At 37.1% G+C, this 23,802-nt stretch overlaps 1 protein-coding gene across 2 annotated transcripts in view; it reads right to left on the minus strand.

The window, feature by feature from the left end:
- Window positions 1-23,802, minus strand: part of EPB41L4A (erythrocyte membrane protein band 4.1 like 4A) — a 253,363-nt gene that overhangs the window by 101,884 nt on the left and 127,677 nt on the right. For both annotated transcript variants that reach the window (XM_012470114.3, XM_064376209.1), the window contains exons 3-9: window positions 21,476-21,527; window positions 16,944-17,022; window positions 8,399-8,496; window positions 7,072-7,192; window positions 4,656-4,743; window positions 2,069-2,157; window positions 1,407-1,470 (exon numbers count right to left, since the gene is read on the minus strand). In XM_012470114.3, the coding sequence (XP_012325537.1) occupies window positions 1,407-1,470; window positions 2,069-2,157; window positions 4,656-4,743; window positions 7,072-7,192; window positions 8,399-8,496; window positions 16,944-17,022; window positions 21,476-21,527 (591 nt within the window). The remainder of the gene's footprint in view (window positions 1-1,406; window positions 1,471-2,068; window positions 2,158-4,655; window positions 4,744-7,071; window positions 7,193-8,398; window positions 8,497-16,943; window positions 17,023-21,475; window positions 21,528-23,802) is intronic.

The following is a 23,802-nucleotide window of genomic DNA, read 5'->3' on the forward strand; positions in this document are numbered from 1 at the left end:
ATTTAGATGAATTATTATTCATGTGAACCTCATGGCAAGATAGGGAGAAAACTACAAAACTCTCCTATGTAATTAACACTCTACTTTTTGAATGATTTTAATTCAGTCTTACATTAGCACATCTTTTAAAATTGATATGTCTAATCAGGAGCTGAAGAACACATTGGATTTCCTCCAAACTAGACCATAAGAACAACTATGCAGTTTCTGGACTATCATTTCTTTAAAAATCTGGAATTTCCCTTCCTTACAAGTTGTTAAAACTCATTTCAAAATCTAATTTTAATTTATCAGTAAATGGCAGCATGCCATATCGTTCAGGATGAGATTTTTTTTTTTTTCCTATTAGGAGAATGAAGAGTAGCATCAGGTTTTCTGATTTGGCAGCACATAGTGTCTGTCTCTGTGCATCAGTTCATTGATCATTCAACAGATATTTATGAAGTTCCTACTACATGTGAGGCACTCTGCCGAATATCAAGCCCGAAATGTAGCTGCAGCTATATGGGTCCTGTGTCTCAAGGTGTGCATGCATAAGCACCGATTTATTTTTTTTTAACCAAGAAAATCAATTCAATTCCATTTAGTTTTTGTTCTGCACAAAGTTAGTATCAGAGACAGAAGGACAGATTCTCCTATATCATGTTTTCACTCATGTATTCCATAAATATGGATTTAACATTATATTTTCACTCATCCACCCCATAATATATGGATACTTCATATAGTAGCACTTCAATGAAGCATTATTTTTACAGGTAGATCAAAAGGAAGCTTTCACATACTTGCCTTCTTTTTTCCCAAAGATACTCGTCAAGGCTCGAAAGCACATCCAGGCACCGACAAACTCTGTGCCCATTACCCAAATACTCCCAGAGGACACTGCCAAGTTGCAAAGAAGGCCGGCATTTTTGCACTCTCACATACATTCTCCCTTGAAAGCACCAGAATTTCCATCTGGTTTGTCTATCACACTCAATGAGGGAAAGAGCAGAAGCGAGACTCCCAAAGGTTGTTTAATTAACATTAGAGTAAAATTAGAACACATTTTTACATTCCTGAATGCAGGTTATACCCTTCTGATTACAACTTTTACTTTCTACCCTCACAGAGAATACTGGAAAGCAAATTTCACTAATAACAATGATCACCTCCTATTCTCTCATCTGCCCTAAAAGGATTTTGCTTTCCTTTGCTGAAACTAAAATGCCCATTTTCTCCATTACCCTCTCATTCATTTCTATTCACTTCCCTTTCCTTCCTTGAGAAGCTGTGCATGTGAGTTAATTAACCTGGTTCCATGTGGAAGCAGCTGAAGAAAACATTTATTCACAATGTCTTTTAGGCTCTAAATGAACACACAAGACACCCCCCTTGTAATTTAAGCTAAGGGCTTGGAAACTTACATCTTTTCCCAGTACTCTGAGTTCAAACTGAGTCTCCTTGAAGTGAACCTTTGTAATCCGAGGCCTAAAAAACAAAGCATATGGCGTTATTGCTGTTTTTAAGTACTAACCTTTCAGAAAATCAGGAAAGTGTCCAGTGGAAAAGACTAGTGAATACTGGCTCCTTTAAATACTGCTTCATACCCAGTACATACAGAGACAGAGAGAGTTCCCCATATACCCTAATGAAAATTCCATTCTCATTGTCCTATGCTTCTCCACTAAATGCACGGATGACCTTGGAATCCCCAGGTTGTGGCAGTGCTGCCTTCCCAAACACAGTGCAGGGCCATGGGCTTCCCAGTCTCTCCAGCTCATCCCCATTTAGAGCTAAAAGTCAAAGTAGTCCTGGACCCACAGCCTACTAGCACATATTGAAATGGGTAAGAAATCCTACTACACACAGCTCCCGTGGAGAAGAGAGTCTAGAATCACAGTGTCTGAAATTTACAGAGAAAATATATACTGAGGTGCATTAGGAGAAAACTCACACCCAATTTCTCTCATTTATTTATCAACCACTGAAAACATACCTGTTTTCTTGTCCCCAACTCTTTGACTGACACAGAAGTCCTGTAAGTTCAAAACATAGAGTGCCAACTCTGTTCTCAAGCCATACCTACCAGAAATACTTCCCCACTTGCTTTTTATTCTTGTAGACAACAACACCAACCGGAGTTAATCCTAAGAAATACTCAGACTTGTTCTCTCCCTGCAAAAACAAACATATGCCTATAACCACATATTCACATAAAATCTCTGTCAAAATATAATTGACCATACAAATATAATTGGTTACATTAATATTGGGTTGCATTTTTGAAAGACATCAGCCTAGAAAGCTAGACACACTATGATAGTAGCTAACTTGTTGCTTATTTTTTTTCAAAGTTTTAAAGGAAACTTTCTGTTAGCGTTCTTCACACTTGTCACTTCTGTTCATTAAAACTAGCCGAGACTCAGTCAGCCCAGCAGATGACTTATCCAACATTCTTTACACAGTAGTGTTCAACCCTAAAGGCATACTAACTAAAATCACTGTGCAGCTTAAAATGCTGATGCCTGAACACTACCAAAAACAGTTAAGTCGGAACCGCTAATTAAGAGGCCAAAGCAGTGAAAACACACAGAACTCCCAGATGATACTTCTGTGTAGTCAAAGACTGAGAACCACTGGCTTCTATCAAGGGTACTTTTGAATGGCTTGATTTATCTCTGATGTGGAAAATCATGAAACCAACTTTGTCCCTACCCCAACTCTCTCTAGAAAGTTTAGGCAATCACTAGCAGACACACACTTGAATTTCTGAAGTCTCTATCATGGTTTTTCCTACTTCCACCTGTAACTTTATGACTGCTCAAAAATTTAAAAATACAGTATCTTCTGGTAAAGACTAGAGAACCCTTATTTTCAGGCAACAATAAATTCAAACTACAAAAATGGGATCTTGAAATGAAAAAGTCACAGAGTGGGTACCAAGGACATGCACAGAACTGTTTGTAATAATATTATTTCTACTCTAAGATAAGCAGTAACCTGCAAAATTATATTCACAAAGAACATAACACATTTGGGAGAATACCAGTCGATGACCACTTTCAGTTCTTAAAATTCAAATCTTAAAGGGATGTGTAAAGAGTCTCATCAATCTAGCTCATTTGCCATAAATTCCTACCATCAACAAAAGGTGATTTCTAATTAGGATAACACTATACAAATGTAGAAGCATCTAGCAGAAGACTCTCTTTATAAATTTCCTATAGAATGTTTTCTTTTAAAAACTGAAAACCTAACAAGATTAATGTGGCTAAAGGGAGGGAAGGGAAAATGATAATGATTCTACAGTTTTAGAAGCATTCTTAAAGGACAGTGCTATGAAGCATTTAATACCCTAATGAAATTGGAATCTAACATATTAGGGAACTACTACTTCCCCCAAAACCATAACTTTTATTGCCACATTAACTATATAAACAGTAATGCTTCTAACTGTAAACATATTATGAGATGGTTTCTTCTTTTAGGAAATTCTAATGAGGCAAGACATGTACAAAAAGAATGCATGAGTGTTATGTATACTATAGAAAGTTTTATTGGGGTTATTTAAAAACTGAATTCCATGATCCAATTGACAAAACAAAAAATCAGTCTATAAATAGTCTTCAGCAATTCATTTCCTATAAAGAATAAAGCACCCAGCTCATTTTCTCAAATAAAATATAACTATTGCTACCCACACTCCTCTTAATTCAAAGACAATGGCATTCTAATCTCATTGGCATAAAATAATCCATTGGTAGCCTAAGAGAAGTAGCTCAAAGGTTAAAACCTGGATGCAGAACACTCAGTGCAGATTCAGTGTAACTACTCACTGACTACTATTCAGCAAGTTTTCATAAACCAGTGAAAAAAATCTGCGAGGATATTTCTATTAATGCAGTGATACCTACAGTATGTGGTAACTCTCATATTGACTGAACCAATAGCAGTTATACCTGGCCTATTGCCTAATGCCTACTTTACCTGGCAAGTGATTTTATTTATATTTTGCTGCCATAAAATCTATTTTTGGAAAATCCTCCTGTTTTCTGTCTAATACGATCGATTATATACCAATTTTTTTTTTTTTAAGACACAGTCTTGCTCTGTTGCCAAGCTGGAGTGCAATGGCATGATCTCGGCTCACTGCAACTTCCACCTCCCAGGTTCAAGCGATTCTCCTGCCTCAGCCTCCTGAGTAGCTGGGACAACAGGTGTGCGCAACCACACCTGGCTAATTTTTGTATTTTCAGTAGAGACAGGGTTTCATCATGATGGCCAGGATGGTTTTGATCTCTTGACCTCATGATCCGCCTGCCTCGGCCTCCCAAAGTGCTGGGATTATAGGCGTGAGCCACTGCACCCCGCTTATAAACCAATTTTAAATTGTTTTGATGTGTGGCTAAGCCCTTTGGATCTGTTATCCAGATTGTGTTTTCAAGCCCAGTTAATTGTTTTTTATACATGGAAATTACAATCACAGATTTTTATGCAAAACTCATTAGGGTTTAATTCACACAAGAGCTGCTTTGTGTTAGACAAATAGAGATAAAAAAGTATCATCTGCTTGCTAAACAACAGGACCGCAGCTTTCCTTTGGGAGTCTCAGTGACTTTTTAAGAAAAATGTCATCAGCTTAAAATATTTTGTGTTAATTAAATGTTACTCACATAGACGGGATGGAGGTCAACACCATACATCTCCAGGGATTTGGCAGTCCTCAAGTAATTCAGTTCAGCCTCAGAAGGAGCCTGACCCCTATACCCAGCACAAAAACAAAGAGGCTTAGTTTACAGTAGCTACTGTACTTAACGGAATGCAAATAATCTTCACTGTATTCACTGGAAAAATAAATAATCCTGTTAACTAATACAAACATAAGTCCTTGTATTTCAAGAAGGCCTTTGCTTCTTGGTGACAAAATTGTATACTCTGAAGTGATACTTATATTAATTTCATTTACCAAATCCATTCTGGCTCATTATAGCCTATCCCCAATGTCCCAGCATATATTAAAAATTCTCAGTTTCAGAAACCCCTGAAGAGGTTACTGAGAATATAAACACTCAAATTAAACAGCATCCCCTCCACAAAGAATAAAATGTCTTTGTGTACCAGCAGCTCTCCATCTAAAGCAAAGAGAACTAGAACAGTGGTGGGTAGGAGGAAGAGAATGGGCCGCCACCACCCAACTGGGGTCACATTAAGATCTCCTGAGCACATGTGTAGTTTGAAAATACATTAATTGATGTACAGAGACTATAAAACTACTTGTCATTTTCTTAATATAGAGTACAGAATTCTTCCCAAAATCTTCATTGGTGATAATATACAAAAAACAGCATTCATTCCTGATGAGGGTAAGCAGAAATGAGCCAGAAATGTGCACAGAGGAGTTAAACATGTATGTGCAAGCATATGAGAGAGAGAGAGAGAGAGAGAGAGAGAGAGAGAGTGTGTGTGTGTGTGAGAGAGAGAGAGAGAGAGAGAGACTGAGATTTTACAAGATAACCAAAGGAGCTCGAATCTTAAAAAAATTAAGAAATCCTGCAGTGACATATTTCATTTCAGCCATAATGCACTAGATAGCACACCATAGTTTTGTAACCCATGAAGAATGTTCATCAAATCAGACATATCACACCTTGATCAAGCTTTATTCTTATAAAGAACTGTCACACTGTCAACACCATCATGTAAAACACCTATGAGAGCCTCTACCCAAAGGCTTGATAATTTCAATGTTTAATTGTACTTTGAAACTCCTAGTATAATCAGTACTCTCAGAATGTGCCAAACACACTGGCCTTCCTAATGTTGTAACAAGCACTCTCTGAGCATCTACTTCAGCAAAACCTGAAAATGAAGGACTCTACAATCAGGTTGGAGAGCATTATAGTGCATGCTAATACAAGATGGAGGGCCTCTCTCTCTGATTGCAATTCAGCAGCCAACTTCTGCTTCTACACTCACTGAAACGGATTAATTCTACATTTTTCCTTTATTTTATCTTATCTGAGATGGAGTTTCAGTCTTGTTGCCCAGGCTGGAGTGCAATGGTGTGGTCTCAGCTCACTGCAACCTCTACCTCCTGGGTTCAAGCGATTCTCCTGCTTCAACCTCCAGAGTAACTGGGATTACAGGTGCACGTCACCACACCCGGCTAATTTTTGTATTTTTAGTCGAGACGGGGTTTTGCCATGTTGGCCAGGCTGGTCTCAAACTCTTGACCTCGGGTAATCCACCTGCCTTGGCCTCCCAAAGTGCTGGGATTACAGGAGTAAGTCACCACGCCCAGCCATTTCTTTTTCTTAACTATAATAGATCTGAAACCAAGCATATTCAAGACGGTGTGTTATGTAACAAGAAATAAAGCAATGTTAACCAGTGTAAAAAATTTAACCAAAATTAACTATAACGAAATTGTAACTTCAATGCTGTAGGCCATGAATTGAAAATCCTACTAGGGGAGCCTGTCTACTCTCAGAAACGCATGTGGTATTAACACAATACCCTCCAAGGATCCACACTGGCATCATCATGATTTCCAGACTCATTGCTATGGCCTGAATAAGACTTGGCTTAAACTGTGAAGAAGTAGCATACTCCACAAAGAGGAAACATCGAAGAATATATTAGTGCATTTATGGTTAAAAATTTTTGTGATTAAAATTATATTTATAGCTGAAAAATTAATTTTACAGGATACTGGTGACTGAAAAGACTGCAAAATCTAGTATTTACAGAATGATTCCACTATGTAATATCATAAATACATGAACCTATGTAAAACAAATTTTCTCTATGGGAAATTCTACATAGAAAGAGATGTCTGAAAGGTCACTGACCACAAATATGACTTTACACATTCAAATTACTTTCTGCTTTATACTTTTTAAATTATTGAAGTTTTCGATGAGTATTTTAGAATTAAAAGCAGTTTAAAAAACTATACAAAGAAGAATAATAGCATATTCAAGGCACAGGTAAAGAATTTATCATTCCAGAAACTTTTCTTATGTCTGCCAATATCATAAGATGACGACTGATGGCTGATGAAATAAGATGCAGTGTAATGATTCTTACATTAGAGTTTTATGAATCCTTTCTATGGCTTCTTCAAGTTCTTCCTTCTGGTCAGGAACAAACCGGTACTCAGATACATATCCTGCAGTATGTTTATACGGGTCATAATCTCCAAGTTCCGCTAAAAAAAAAAAAAAAAAAGAAACGTTATAATTTTTTTCCATTTTAGGAAAAAAGTCCTTAAAATATAGATATAAAATACCCTAATATGCTTAAACATTTTGTCAAGTCTTATTAAAATTCACATATAAGACAACTAAATAATTTTACTAAAACAACTCTGATGAGCATATATGGATGATAGCAACCCATTCTGGAATTAAAAATCAAAGTTCTATATTTTTGCTTTGCCAAAGGCTGTAATTATATCATCATTTTTACTTCAATTACTCTTACCAATTTATGTGAAATAAAATGTTGTAAACAGCATTTAGAGTACAAACATTAGAAATGCTGGAAGTGAAATGACCTCAATATATTCTTTCAGATAATGACACCGAGAAATAGTGCATGTGATTCAATACATCTTTGCCTGAAATAATGATCATGGAAATGCAATACAATGCTGTACATATCCCATTACAATTTACACAAAGAAGCAAAATGATACCAGACAGTCCACTACATTACTCCTATAAAAACGTTTCTCCCTACATTAATCTACCTTGCAAGCCCCAACCCAATTCATCCATATGACATTTTTCCTAGCATATTTCTTCTAGATTATTTTTAGTCCGCAAGTGCCACAAGGGCAAGGACCATGCTGTCTCATTCTCCCCACATCTAGCTTCTTAGAAGGTGTCCAATTGTTACTGGAAGTAGTCTCAGCCTCAGTCTCCAAAATGACAATGCATACTGGAGCCACCCCACACAGCCACCACATTAACACAAAGAGCTGAAGAGCACTGAGCTCAATAACCCAAGCCACATGCTGAACATAGCGACGGCACCTGAGCATGCAGACTCTTCATAACAGCTGTGCAAAAGCAATGGGATCTCTGACACATAGCAGCTTGGGTGAGGGTGGGGGGAGGAGAATCAATGAACTCGGATGAGACATACAGAGAACAGATTGTTAGATCCTCCACTTAATCAAGAATCAATGCTATTCCAGTGACTAAAACTCCATAAAACCTACCATAAGGGATTTGTACTTGGCTCCATTTTTACCTCTTCCAAAGGAACACTGAAGAAAACTTGAATTCCAAATTAATTTTTTTTTCAAAATCTCATGGATAAGAAGAGTTTTAGTATGTAAATTCACTTTTAAAAATGCAAATACTTTCTCCAGACATTTCTGAGGCAAACATGCTTAAGTGGCACCTACACTGGATGGCATATGCTCCCAGCTGAGCAGCAATGTTGACGGGACAGGGCAGGCGGCCCTGAAGGACATCTTGCTTCACCTGCAAGAAAAACTGATATCTAAAAGAGAAATGAAAAGAGAGATTAATTATCTCTTACACTACGCAAACCTGAGATTTCAGACCCTGATAATCAAGGTTAACAACAACAAATCACCTTCAATTAAAATAAAGCCACCCCCCACACTTGTGTGAGGGGGCTGTTGAGTGAACAGGAACGATTTAAACATACCTCACAGAGGCAATACAGGGTTGTGGCTAAAAAGTGTAGCTTTCAAGTTCGACTGCTTGGCTTACGTCCCAGCCCCAGCACTCACTACCTCTGTAGTCTTGGGCTGCTGCTTAACCTCTCAAACAGCCACTCTCCCCACCTGCAAAACTGGGACACTTGACAGCATCCACCTCATAGGGTGGATGTAAAGGATAACTCCAGGTTTTTTTAAACTATCATTACTGCCACTACCACCAACAACATGCTCTTGCTGGGAGGAACAAATCACAAAGACCCAACCTATATTATATAACACTCTGCCTATTATCTGCTCAATCCATGTTGCCAAAAGAAAACCTGTTATAATTGTAGTAACGTGCCTGCTCTAAATGCTATACAGTAACTCATCATAAGCAATTTATGTATAATAGGTTAACAATTTAAAAATAAAGTGAGCACTATTATTTTCTCCATTGTGCAGATGAGAAAAGTGTTAGACTCAGAAGCGAAATAACTTGTCCAAAACCTCACAACCAATTAAGCAGCAGAGTTAGAGATAGAACCCAAGCAAGCTGACCCTAGAACTCTCTCAATCAGGATGTTATGTAACTTTGATTAGCTTTATTTTTTTTCTTATTCAGCTATTCTGCCAGTGGACTGAGAGGGGCCAGAGGTTTATGAACCAACATAATTAACCATCCACATCATCCTCAGATGCTAGCATTTACACACAAGCACACACACCCACACACTTCAGTTTGTCCTTTCGTGACTTCTGCTTTGCAAGGTAACTCAATGTCATTGGGAAGGGCAAAAAAAAAAAAAAAAAAACCACAAAGAAAATAACTATAATAATCAGCTATGACAAATATCTCTTCTCCAAATGCTCACAACCAAAGCCCTAGTAAGGAAATGTTACACTTGTGTTAGATGTCAGATGCCACATTAATTATTTCAATTAGACTGGTACCAACTTTGATTGCAACCATATGCTTGAGAGAAAATTTGCTCAATGCCCCATGTTTCCCCACTGCCCATTTCAGTAAATGGCACCTCCACCTTCAGATGTCCAAGTAAAATAAACCTGGGAACAATGTGTCATCATCGCTGGCACCCATAGTCAATCACCAAATATGCTGTTTCTGAACTCTATACTCTTCTTCATCCCCTAGTCCAGGTAGCTCTCTCCTAAACTTCTAAAACATCCTCCTAAGTGTTCTACCATCACTCATATTTACCAATCATCTCAAGAAGTAAGCAGGATTCTTAAGACATAAACAGAATCATGTCACTCTTTCAGTTAAAAAAAAAAGCAAAAAAAAAAACCCTCAAAAGACTTCCCTTTGCTTTTAGGATAAAGTTCAAGTTCAAGCTCCTTAAGCTAGCTTGCAAGGCTTCTGCTTACTTCTTGGGCCACTTCTTGCCACTGATCAATGACCACACTGTCCCGTAATTTGCACACCCTTTTCCAACCCTATTTAACTATTTTCAATTCCCTGAATGCTCATCTGAGAATATTAAATCCACTTTATAATGATCATCTCTGCTTCTCTTGGAGAGGAGAAAAGCAGAGTCAAGTAATATTAGGAGAACTTAAATAGAAAATCTTATAAACAAGGGTGGGCATGGTGGCTGATGCCTGTAATCCCAGCACCTTGGGAAGTTTAGTCAGGTGAATCACCTGAGGTCAGGAGTTCAAGACCAGCCAGGCCAACACAGTGAAACCCTTTCTCTACTAAAAAAAAATCAGGGGTGGTGGTGCACGCCTGTAGTCCCAGCTACTCGGGAAGTTGAGACAGGAGAATCACTTGAATCCAGGAATTGGAGGCTGCCGTGAGCTGAGATTGCACCACTGCACCCCAGCCTGGGTGACAGAGCGAGACCGTGTCTCAAGAAAAACCTTATAAACAAAAGAGACAGTTGTGAGAATTATCACTGCTTGCTGCTGGAAACTTGCATTTTACTATACCCTCCTTCTCCATTAGTATCTTCAAATTTCTTTTCCTGAAGTGTATTTTTTTAAGGAAATGGGTCAGAGATGCATATTTCTCTTCCTCTATTAAGACTTTGAGGTTGTGCATGGTGGGTCACACCTGTAATTCCAGTACTTTGGGAGGCTGTGGAAAGAGGATTGCTTGAGGCCAGGAGTTTGAGACCAATGTGGGCAACATAGTGAGACTCCCATCTCTACAAAAAATAAATAAGCCAGGCATGGTGGTACATGCATGTAGTCACAGCTACTTGGAAGGCTCAGGCAGGAAGATCATTTGAGCCCAGGATGTTGAGGTTGTAGTGAGCCATAACTGTGCCACTGCACTGCAGCCTGGGCAACAGAGTCAGACCTTCTCTCAAAAAAAAAAAAGACTTTGATAACATGTGACCTGACAATCAAATCTTTTGCCAAATACAGAAATCATAGTCATCTGTTTCAAAGACAAAAGGAAAGAGGAACAGAGAGATTAAAAACATATATTAGAAAACAAAGAACTGAAACACAGAAAGACAAACAAATACAAAGAAACAGGAGCCATATCACATTGGTAACTGCATTCCTAGTATCCAGGGCTCAGCACCTAGTAGCTGCTCAATAAATACTTGTTGATTTGCAAGTTGGGTACATGGATACACAAACAGACAGAATTCTAAAGACTGGGAACATTATTTGCTGTCTCTGAGAAATTCACAAAGAAAAAAAAAATCTACTCAAACTTGCCTGGATAGCCTGCCTTTTAAAGGTATCACAGATCTTTAACTCACCGCTTTAAAAGAAAAAACACATCAAAAATTGAAGAAGGCAAACAAACTATTTTTAATTTAAAACTTGTTTTTTATTATAGCAAGCATCTTATTAGAGTCTAAGGCAATTAAACTCTAATTTGTGATAAAGTAAAATCATATTTTCATATGTTAAACATTTTATAGTTTCTCAGGGTCTATTTTAAATTACCTATGCATTGCTTACTTTGTATACTTTATGGGGCTTATAGTAAATTTAATATTCTATTTGAATTACAGCAATTTAGAGTTGCTGAGTCTTTCCTTCTGTGTCATTCTGATTAAAGCTATGACTGAATGCTTGAGTCCTTGTTTATCTCCGGTTTCAATTAGTATGAACCTATATGCCAGTTTGCCTAGGATGGTACAAATTTATGCCTATTATGAAGACAGAATTATTAATAACTCTTCATTCTCTAAAGTGTCAGAGTTTAGACAATAAATTATACTGTGACTTTAGTTATACTGTATCATACTGGGGAAAAAATGCTGACTAAAAAAGATCTACTTAACAAGAAAGTTTCCAGAATACATTGTGGTACACAGAAGAGGTGTCATGAAGCAGTTTCTGGTTATTTCCTGTGTAAACTAACAAACTGATATATATGCACTACCCCAAGACCATAAGTTCTTCGGGGGAGGAGCATTTAGTCTTCCACTCTATCTGTATTTAACGTACCACCACCACCGCTAGTACAACATGATAGACAGGTCTGAAATATTGGCCTTACAGTTTTCTATTTATCTAATGTGTGTTGAAAAGAGCTGAATTGACATCAAGGATGTACAAGCTGTTGAGGACCATTAGCAATTAGAGGCAAGAAGAACAGATGAGGACTTTCTTAAAGAAGAGCCAGAGAGACAGAAGCCCAAAACAGAAGACTCCCATGAGATTCCTGGCCAAAAACGATCATGAATGCTCATACCAAAGAATCCTGCAATGCACCTTCTAATGACTTAAGGCCCTGGTAAAAAACTGAAGGATGTATGGACAGGGAGGAGTTTGATTTCAGGTGCTAGCTGAATTGAAACAGGAGAACCTAGATGAGAGCACCAACCTACACAGAGGTAATAAGGAACGCAATCGTTATCTTCATCCCACAAGGAGCAGGGACACAGCATTTTATCTAACCAATCTTGATAAAACTTAAATATGAGAGTCAGAAAGAAATATTTAAATCATAACATGATAGTAAATAATGCAGAAAAATGGCACATATGACTCAGCAAAAAAACACTAGAGAAAATATCCAGTAATTCTCAAAAGAGTAACTCTTTCACCTCTGAAGTTTAAAACCAATAATGAAAATATGGAAACAAATAGCAGTAACATCACCTTACATTTGTACAGTCCTTTAAAGCTCACAAAGTCCTTTCGCATCCATAATGAAATATAATTGTCAACTCTGAGGTAGATGAGGACCATTACCTTCAATAAAAGGAGGAGACAAAGACTCAGGAAGTAAGCATATGGCTGAAGGTCACACAGGAAGTGATTAAGCTAAATAAAACAAGCCTATCTTCACCAAGTGAAGATTCTGGGTTGCAAAAAGAAGGCATGAACTTAATGTCAATCCCAACAAAATTCTGTGAAATACTATTTTAAAAACTAAGAAAAAAAAATCAAACACCTGTTTTTAGAATCTAGAAAGCATTATGAATGAGTCATTTGGAACTAACATTATTTTCTTTTTTAGAAAGAGTTTTAAGATCCTTAAAAGTTCAGGGAAATTCCAATAGCATTTCAGATAGGGCTGTCAGCAACACAACTGACAGATTCACTCTTCAGGCAGACTGAAACCAGATCTTGTCCTGGTTACCACTGAGTCTCCTTTTACTCAGCACACTGGAACATGGTGCTCCAGATAGTTACTGAACAGTTACTGAATGTATGTAAGTGCATTCTGTCTTGACATACGAATTCAATAAATGCAGGCTAGAAGGGGTAGTAAAATGATTCATAGTGAAACGAACACCTACAATGACAAGAGTCTGATTACTGGATTGACTTACACTTGCAAGACCTATCTCAGGGCTCCAAGCTGGTCTTTTCCTAATGTTTTAATCAATTTGAAAATATAAAACAATAATCACTATTTCCATGTCAGCTACCTTTATCATTATCAAACACTTATATCTTTGCATTATGATAAGTACGTTGCAAGTACACTCTTATGTATTCCTCCAAGCATCTTTTTTAAGAAATACTATACTCCCATTGCACTGATGAGAAAACTGAGACTTTACAAAAGACTATGCAATCTTCTCAGGATTACACTAGTGAATAACAAAGCAAGGACGCAGACCTCAGCCTTGCTGACCCACAAGACTGTCTTTCTAACCAATATATGTATTACACCTATCAAATCTGTGGAGGACACAGAGCTATGAAGGACACATAATACAGGGAAGGATGCCACACTGTTTTGAATTAGAACTGAAAATACGTTTAACAGATCTCCTGAGGACACAAATCATTTACAGTACTAATGAAGAAAAGAGAGACCAGAGTTAATCTGCACAGACCTAGAAAGAAAACCTAGTACTGATAATAGAAATTTCAGGGAATTATTATTTCTTACTGAATTTCCTAGTGTTTTTCAAAGCAGGTTTCCTACCTAAAAGTGCTTAACAAGAAGCTAACTGATGTGTCAGAAATGTTCTACAAGGGTAGAGGTCAGAATATATGACTTCAAAGTCCCCCCAATTTCATTTATTTCAGAAAACATCTTAGAACACAAGCAGGGACTCCAAGTTGATGATTCTATTAACTTACATTTTTCATAATCTGAAACTTTATTTTCCTATCACATTCACCCCAGGTCTTTGTTCCTACATCAGTGTCCTTCTGAAACATTACTGCATATATTAATAGTATGGCCACATATATGCATGAGAAGACTCCCTGTAGCATTATCTGTAATTTTTTTGAAAAAAGAAAATGGATGGCCATCCATAAGTACATGGTTAATTATGGAATACTATGCGGGAGTAAAAAGATTGGGTTAAATGGTGAAAGAGGCCATAAAATATATATGAAATAGTAACATGTCAAAAAACCATATACATAAAAGATTATGTATAAGCATGTTTACAATAGCATGATCGTTCATATCAAAAAATTACAGACAACCTAACAGCAAATGCAGAGTAGGGTGGAACAATTTTACAAAGAACTAAATTAAGATAAACACTCAACTTGAAAATGCTGGCAGAAGTAAACTCTTCCTTAAATAGCATATATTTGGAGATTTTGCTTTTTGGTTTCAGTTTTTGCTTTTGCCCAAATTATCTGATATGATTCCTCTTTTTCAGATCCATTAATGGTAATGTATTCATGTAAATCAGTAATAAAATGAAAATGTGTGTATCAATGTATTAATTGCACATTTAACTTACGTAAATTCAACTATATGTTTTAGGCAAAAAATCATGGACATTAATCAGAAGCCAGCTATGTCATTGGGTTCTTCACTATACAAGCTGGTCTAAAGCTTTCAATACAACTGGTTGTACTGAAAACATTGTGGGTTGTATCTTATATAAAATCCATGTATTCTGTCAATGAACCTTCAGAAATTTCTGCAGGGAAATTTCCATTCACTATTAATGTGTGATGAACAGAGGTGAAGTAATGCATTATAAAACAACGATCTTTTTTCTCCCTTCTTAACATTAACTCAAGTATTTTTGGAACCTAACCCCTATTTAAGATGCAATTCCACTGTACATCCAGAAAAAGGATAGTATGAAATAAGTAACATCAAACATAGTATGAGACATGGACAATCATAACAGCTTTATACACATCATTCCATTTAATGCTCACAGAAACTTTGAAACAGGTACATCTCCAGGAAACCTTTACAAGTGAGGAAACAGGCACAGGCAGAGATTACTCACAACCTGAATAGTAAGGACTTTCATTTTATTTTATTTTTAAATGTTGTGCCCTTGCAACTCTCTTATGAGTCACAGATATAAGTGTATTTTTTATACCACTTGAGTTCAGTTTCCCTCTGAAACTCTAATGAAAATACCATCCCTCTCCTCAACATTTCCTCCCCATCCTAATGGCCTTTTCCCCAGAAAGGCATGCTCTGGGAAGGCTTAAACTCGGTATATTGGCTTTTCAAAGTGCTCACTAACAATGTGATAATGAACAATGTGAATACAGACATCTGCTTGCTTCTAAAAATGACATCTAGGCTGCAGCAGTGGCTCATGCTGGTAATCTCAGCACTCTGGGAGGCCAAGGCAGGAGAACTGTAAGAGGCCAGGAGTTCAAGATCAGCTGGGTCAACATAACAAGACAAAAATACAAAACTATTAGCCAGGTGTAGTGGCACACACCTGTAGTCCCAGCTACTCCTGAGGCTGAAGCGGGAGGATTCTGTGAGCACAGGAGTTTGAGGTCACAGTGAGCTATAATTACACAGCTATACTCTAGCCTGCATGACAGAGTGAGATCCTGTCTCTTAAAAAATTAAACAAATAAACATTATGAAATATCTTTTTATCATTCAATCAATCATTAGAGTTCATATGATTATATCTTAAGTTGAGGGATAAAATAAAACAACATAAAGTGAAAATGAAGCCTAAATACGGCAAAGTGGGATGAAAAAAGGTGCAATTAGCCTAGGTGCAATTAGCCTACCCTCTTCTCATTCTTCTGTGTGCAGTCCAGAATAAAGACAAAAGAAAGTCTGAGACAGATGAAAGCACGGAATACAAACAAAGCCACAGACTACCACAGACATGATTTTCAACTTCTTTAAAGGATGTATTAGGCTTTATTTGAGCCCCTAACATGGGTTAACTGGGAAAACTGACCTCTTAGAGTTAAGTTAGGGAATATACTTTTGTTTTTGTTACTACATGCAGCTAGGTCACCAGTGGAATAAGTTAAAACGTAACTGGTCTGTTCTTTATAAACCCTTTCATATGTAGATATATTCTATTTTGACAACCTAAGCAATACCAATAGGAAATTCTTACTAATATCAAATATTTGGTGATAAAGGTGAATTAATATATTAAAACACTGGTCTCCATTCTTAATACTAAAAGCATTTATCTTCTCATTTCCTATTGAAACACCTGGATAGTTAATATTTAAGCTACAACCAATTAAGAAGAAATAACTGGCTGTGCAAATGTATATTTAGAAGTACAAACTGAGCATCAAAATATCCTTCCTTTAGGCAGTTCAAATGACTTTTATATGAAAAAAAGACTGAATGTATGCTTAAACAATAATGGTACAGAAATACCTCATTACAGCAGGTGCAAAATCTACCATCACGTCACTCATGTTCAGGCCATTTTCAAACACATCTATCATCAGACACTGATCTACTTGATGCAATGCTAGTTAAAATTTTATCCTCACAGGAGATGCATTATGAAATGCAGGCAGACACACATTCAAATGTTTAGCCCAATTTTAATTTGTTTTAAATAAAGCTGTTTGTATATGCGATGCACACATCTGTTCAAAAACAAAGTCAATACTATACCTGGTTATTTCTTCTTTAAGTTTACATGGGTCTTCAGCATAGAATTTGATACCAAAATACAAAGTATACGGAGGTCCAGCTAAAATAAGAAATAGAATTTACATTTCACTAAAATCATAAATTAGTCAAAGTAACAGTATATTATACAGCTATTTACAATTACACTCTAAGAATGTCTAAAGAAACAAGAAAACCTAAGATAAAAATAGCAAGGTTCAGAACTGTGACAGTAGGACCTTGACACCTACACACACATAGATAAAAGGAATAGCCAAATATACTAGAATGTTGCTGGTTCCTATGTCTGGTTGGTGAGGTTATGCACAATTTTTGTTATTTATATTTTTCCCATTTTCTGTAGTATATATGTAATTTTTCATAGTGAAGAAAGAAAAAAAAAATGGTTTAAAAAACACCCACCTATCATTTCATTTAAAAAATAGTTTTAAATCTATCTGCAAAAAGCTGAAAACAACAGAAATGTTCAGCAGCAGGTGGACTATTTAAGTCAGCCCAGCCATAGGACATACACAATGCAAATGTTTAAACAGACAGAATGGGGTCTGCATGTCCTGATGTGGGAAAGACCAACAATCTAAATTCCTGAGCACAGAAATATGATCTCTTTTGTGAAAAAGTATCAATTAATATATATTTGGTTTTTTAAAAATAGTACAAGAAAATTACTAACTGGCTAACTTTGGGAAGAAGGGTTAGAAAAGTTCTATCCTTAAAACTAATTAATTAGAATTATCTTATGATAACTCTTACCTTTTTTTAAAGGAAAAAAGCCATCAGTGAGGCTACATAACAGAATTAAGGACAATATTTGCTTCATTCTTAAACATTTCTGAATCTAAAAATGTGTTCTCACATATTTAAGAAAACCTTTCTCATCTCCTTCATTTACCACAGAAGAACTACATCTACAAACTTTTTTTTTTTAAATCAGAAACAAAGCCTGGAATTGTATGTACATGGGTGAATAAATAAAAAATAAATAAACACTCATATTGTACAAGAAGATACAAACCCCCTGGGTGCCAAACACATTATGCTTTTACTATAAATATTTTTATTTCTGAAGGTATCAATCTAATCTGTACTGTTTCCGAAACTGCATATTTCCAAGCTGTGCAGTAACTAGATCTAATATACTTTGTTAAAAGGATTTGTTATGTGGTATACCAATTGGTGGTTACAGGTGTTAATTCTGTTTTCCAGCAAAAGCTCTCCCACAAATTAGAAAATATGTGAAGCATGTATCTCAGTAAAAGTACTCAATACTGTCTAACTGACATAAAGTAACCCCAGTCTTGATATTCTTAATTGAATAAAGTCACAAATTCAGAAACTGGGAAACAAAATTAAATAAAACAAGAATAAAGGCATCATGTATTTATAACATATGAACTATGTTATTATTTATTATTACATACACATACTTAGGTGTGCAGCACCCTGGAACCCTCTTTCTGGCATACAGGAGACCATCAATATGAGGGTCCTGCACCCTCCCCTCATCTATGCCTTCCTGTGTAAGACATTCCTTATGCTACAGCTTTTGTTTGTTTAACCACTGTGTATTTCTGACAAATACACCTCTATCCCTGAACATAGATGTCAACAGACTATTAAATATTTAGAAGAGTCAGGAAGTCCACCCTCAGCTTATCCATCTGTGTCAATCAAGCTCTGTGTTCCTGAGCAGATGGGTCTGCCTGTGCCTGCAGGCAGCTGGGGTTGGTACCTAGGAGGCGGGGAGGAGCACAGATGCTGCCGAGATGGTGCACAAAGGGAAGAGGCCGTCTCCAGGCCCTAGAGCTGCTTCTATTCTCTGGAACGTGACAGATTACATGCTATTCACCAAGTCCACACATTTCAAATGTTCAGTATGAACAGTTAAGCAGAAATGTTAAAAGCACAAAATTAAAAACATTTGGTTTTGGCTAATTTTCTCTAAGGTCTTCTGACCCAAACTAGCCCTTCATTTACCATTCACATATAAAGTGGCTGTGTTGTAAATATAAGGCATCATTTCCATTTGGTTACATTTCAAAATGTACAAAAATGTTTCATAAACATTTGATTCTCAACAACAACTTGATAACATACACAAGGCATGTAAAGTTCCAAGGATTTAAACAAATTGCCTAAAATCACAAGGAAGAAAAAAAAGTTTGCTAATATCGATAGCTCAGTGCTTTGGGGTACACTATTCTATATAGCCTCTCAGGGAAAAACAAAATAATACCTTTAGAGTGAGATAATTTTCTCACATGTATCACTGTTTCATAAAGCAATCAAAGGCTATACAAATAAACATTTTGGACAAGGATACGTCTAGCCAGATATTTTTTGGCTTCCTATTCTAACTACAAAAAAACCAGGTGCTGATAATTCAAATTACATGTCATTCTACAGACTCAATGTTTAAGAAACTCTTATGTAAAGTGAAGTTATTATTGTTTCACTTTAGCAAAAAATACAGGAGCCAGAAACTGGGAATCCTCTATATTTTGTGAACACTAATTCTGAGGTCTTTGATAAGAAGTTTCCCATTAACTCCGGGATAAATAAATCAAGATTACCTATGAGAATTCTGGTAACTAGCAAATGTTCTATCATTTTTACAGATTCTCCTTCTGACTAATCTACTGGAGATTTCATAGCCATTTTCCTTCACTATCAAATAAATTCATGAGATAAAATGTAAGGACTTTTCAGTCACTAACATTTATTCAATTATAATACCAGCTGTTTTATTCTTACTATACATCAGATTTTTAACATTGCATTTTTAGAATGACAAAGTGATTCCATCATAAAGGGAATATTTAAATAAAATATTTCATACCATGTAAATAAGTAGACACTTTAAATGTGCTTAGGACCACTTTAATAATACACCTTAAAATAATTTTTTCATCACCTTGATAGAAATTATCAACTTTTTTTCCTATAAAAGAAACCTGTGAGTTTATTTTAAAATAATCGGCTGGGTGTGGTGGTTCACACCTGTAATCCCAGCACTTTGGGAGGCCGAGGTAGGTGGATCACCTGACATCAGGAATTCGAGATCAGTTTGGCCAATATAACAAAACCCCATCTCTACTAGAAATACAAAAAAAAGGTCAGGTGCAGTGGTGCACACCTGTAATTCCAGCACTTTGGGAGGTCAAGGCAGGTGAATCACGAGTTCAAGAGATCGAGACCATCCTGGCCAACATGGTGAAACCCTGTCTCCATTAAAAATACAAAAATTAGCTGGGTGTGGTAGCGTATACCTATAGTCCCAGCTACTTGGGAGGCTGAGGCAGGAGAATCACTTGAACCCAGCAAGTGGAGTTTGCAGCGAGGAGAGATTGTGCCATTGCACTCCAGCCTGGGTGACAGAGTGAGACTCCATCTCAAAAAAAAAAAATTATTCCTGGAATTTTTCTTTTTTTCCAATTGGTATTTTTTAATCAGTTCAAATAGGCTAGAGCTGTAACTTGTAAACTCCAGTGGTTTCCACCACAGAGGTGGAAATGCAATGAGAAACAACAGTGATGCTGATGTTCACAGAAACAGGACTTTCTGATGGCTGTGCAGTCCAGGTTTCCAGTTCCATTTGGAAGCATAGCTACATTCCTGTTCTTGGATCCATGGGGGCATCGCACAACCAGTACTACCACAGGAAACAAGCTGACAGGCACAGAAAATACAGACTCAGAATGGGGGTAATGAAGGCCAGAAGAACCCACTCGGTTTTGATTAGCAATAATTCACACAGTTCAGCAAAATGCTTTAATGAGGACTAGAGTTTCAGTTTAGGGAGATTAAAAAGTTTTGGAGATGGACACTTATATTGCACAACAATGTACCTAATGCCACTGAATTGTACACGAAAATGGTTAAAAGGATCTATTTTATATGTTATGTACATTTTACCCCAATTTAAAAAGTATTCTTTTGCACACTTAAGGAGCCTCTGTGTTTGTGCTTATAAATAAAAACTTGGGTTCTGGAAATTAAGATTAAGGAATATATACTTAAGTTTTATAATATTCGTATTGATAAAAGCAAAAAGCTAGCTCTCAAAAATGGTCTCTCTCTGAAGACCATTTTTCAGGTCACAAAGGCACCTCTTACTTACTGGCTTAGGAAACTGAGCAGTCTGAATGACAAAACCATGCCATGACCCAAGAAACTCAAGCTCTTTAAAAACTTGGGCATTATGACCCATCCCCACAACCCCCCTGTCACCCATTAATGCCTATTTGCCTTTTTTGTTTTAAGGTCAGATTTTTAAAGACAAGCATACAGAAAAACCACAGACAAAATCGATACTAAGATTCACTCAGAGACTGATTAAATTTAATCCGAGTTTGGAGGGCCTACCAAAACACACAATACACATTCCCATATTCTGGCACTTGAGTACTGGTACTCACTTCTCCAGTACTAAAGCCCACTTCTGCACCCAACTAATCATGGACTTTGTCATCATTATCAAGCCACCCTTTACAAAGTAAAAGTTAAATACCTACTGTTGATCAGTTCTTTGTGTTCAGCAAGGGTTTTTGCAGGATCCAGCCAATACTATGTGAGGAAGAAAAGGATAATTCAAGAAATTAGTCTTTAATTACCTCAAGAATATTTGCAAAATGTTATTTAAGCATTTTAAAACTTGTTAAGTGAAGCACTTCACTCATACAGACACACAAACATACATAATAAGTGTTTTCCGCAGCAAGAACAGTAAAACAAAGAAAAAAATGGGCCAGGTATGGTGGCTCACACCTGAAATCCCAGCACTTTTGAAGGCAGAGGAGGGAGGACTGCTTGAGGCCAGGAGTTTGAGACCCCCTGGCCAACATAGCATGGCCTTATCTTTAAAAAATAACAATAAATTTAAAATAAAATAAAATAGAAAGATGATGCTGATGTTGGAAGAGAGGCAAAGAAGAGCAACAGTATTTGCTGGGTCCCTGGATGAATTATAATACTGATTATAAGGTGACATTCAAATGTTTATGAGTGACTTCTGACTACTTTTGGTGGGAAAACAATGGCCTCAAAAAAATGTCTTCCAAGTCTCTTTCCAAAGTCTCCACCAAGCCAAGCACTACTCCCTTTAGAACTGTCTCCTCCTAGTATGTCCTCACCATCTTCACTTCCAATCTCATCCCTACAGGTATTGCTGCTAGGTGTTAGGAAGAAAGCAATCAAATCCTCATTAAAGATCCAGGAGAGCAGTTTAGCACAGTGGCTGAGGGCCTGAATCCCAGGGCAGACCCATATGGATTCTGTTTTGGCTCTCCGGAACACGTCATTGCCATATAACTTGGGACAAGCGACTGGACACCACTGGACCTTCCTCATAAGGTTGCTGTGCAGATTAAAGAAGTTAATTTAGGTAAAGTCTTTAGAATAGCCACTAGCTCATGCTACACATGCTAAGAATAGTTAGGTTACCTTTAGTAACTGCCTTTGGCCAGTCTAAGATACCTGCTTGTTAATTCAAATTACTAATGGGAATTTCAAGCGGTGACAGGAGAATTTTGGGTCCTAGGGAGAGGCCTTCCTTTAATCTCACAATTATGAAGTAGAATTATTGAAGGAAAGAGATGAGGTAAGCCTCTAGTTTCATCTCTCCATCTGTGGGTAGAGCAGGGCAGAAACCAAGGAAGCACAGAGGGCACTGGCACTCCTGCAAAAGCAGGGTCAAAGGGATAAGGGTTGCCCTGGAGGCTGAGGGGAGGGCAGACATGGAATCACTCCCCAACTCTCCTAGCCAGATATTGTGGACCCCCAGGATCAAGCTACTCAGTTTCCATTTTCTCATGTTCCTTAATGAAGAAAGGGCAATTCCCACTACAGCAAGGTAGGAGCTGACCCACCTTGAGCCATGTTCCTCCCAGCACTCATGTGCTGGCCCAGTTCCCCACTTTCCTTCCCCTCAGTTGAGGGCAGAAAGCTTGTTCTGCTATGTAACAGTAGCACTAATTATGAATAGCAATTATAATGCTTTATGCAATCCCTGTACCTTTTATTTCTGATTATGAATAACAATTATTCATACTATGAATACTATCACTATGAATACGACTGTTGTAGTCTTTTTACTGTAAGATTTTGTTACTATACTAAACTCCATTCACACATACATAATCTTCACTATTTGCCACTCACAGCAAAAAAAAAAAAATTTCAATTTTTTGACTTTTTTAAAAAAGTAGAGTAACTAACATATCTAAGTGTAGCAACTAAAAACACAAATGTTCATTATTCTGGTCTTTATCATTTCATCTTTTTTAAAGGTCTGGAATCACTCGCTTTTAAAACAGAAAATGTATTTGAAGCAGAGGATGTGCCAGTGAAACGTCCTCGGAGCCCACACGACTAAAAATGAGGCTTTGGTGTCAAAATAATGACTCCCAGGGAAACTCTGTTCATTCAAGCAGAGTAAAATCAACTCAAACGTTAAGCTGTGTGTTGGACACAACGCAGATCCATCCCTTTATATATATTAAGCTGTGGGTTCTTTATGAAATGGAAACACTAGCTGAGAAAACTGTTTCTTGCCATTCATGTTAAATAAAAAGGTTTTACTAATCCCCTGAATTTGTCAATGAAGAAAAAACCAAGGTAAACAAACACAAATACTCATTAACACTTGCATTAGGTTTCCACTGCTACCTTAACAAATTACCACAAGCTTAGAGGCTAAAACAACACCTGTTTATTATCTCAGAGCGCTAAAGGTTAGTGTCTTTCTTTGCTTCAGATTTCACGAGGCTAAAATCAAGATGTCAGCCCGCCGGGGTCTTGGAGAGTTGGTTGGCTAGGGGACCATATTCTCTAGAGCACAGTA

This window comes from Aotus nancymaae, unplaced genomic scaffold (genome assembly GCF_030222135.1).
Source record: "Aotus nancymaae isolate 86718 unplaced genomic scaffold, 86718_ANA_hifiasm-v0.15.2.pri h1tg000014l, whole genome shotgun sequence".
Classification (NCBI taxonomy): domain Eukaryota; kingdom Metazoa; phylum Chordata; class Mammalia; order Primates; family Aotidae; genus Aotus; species Aotus nancymaae.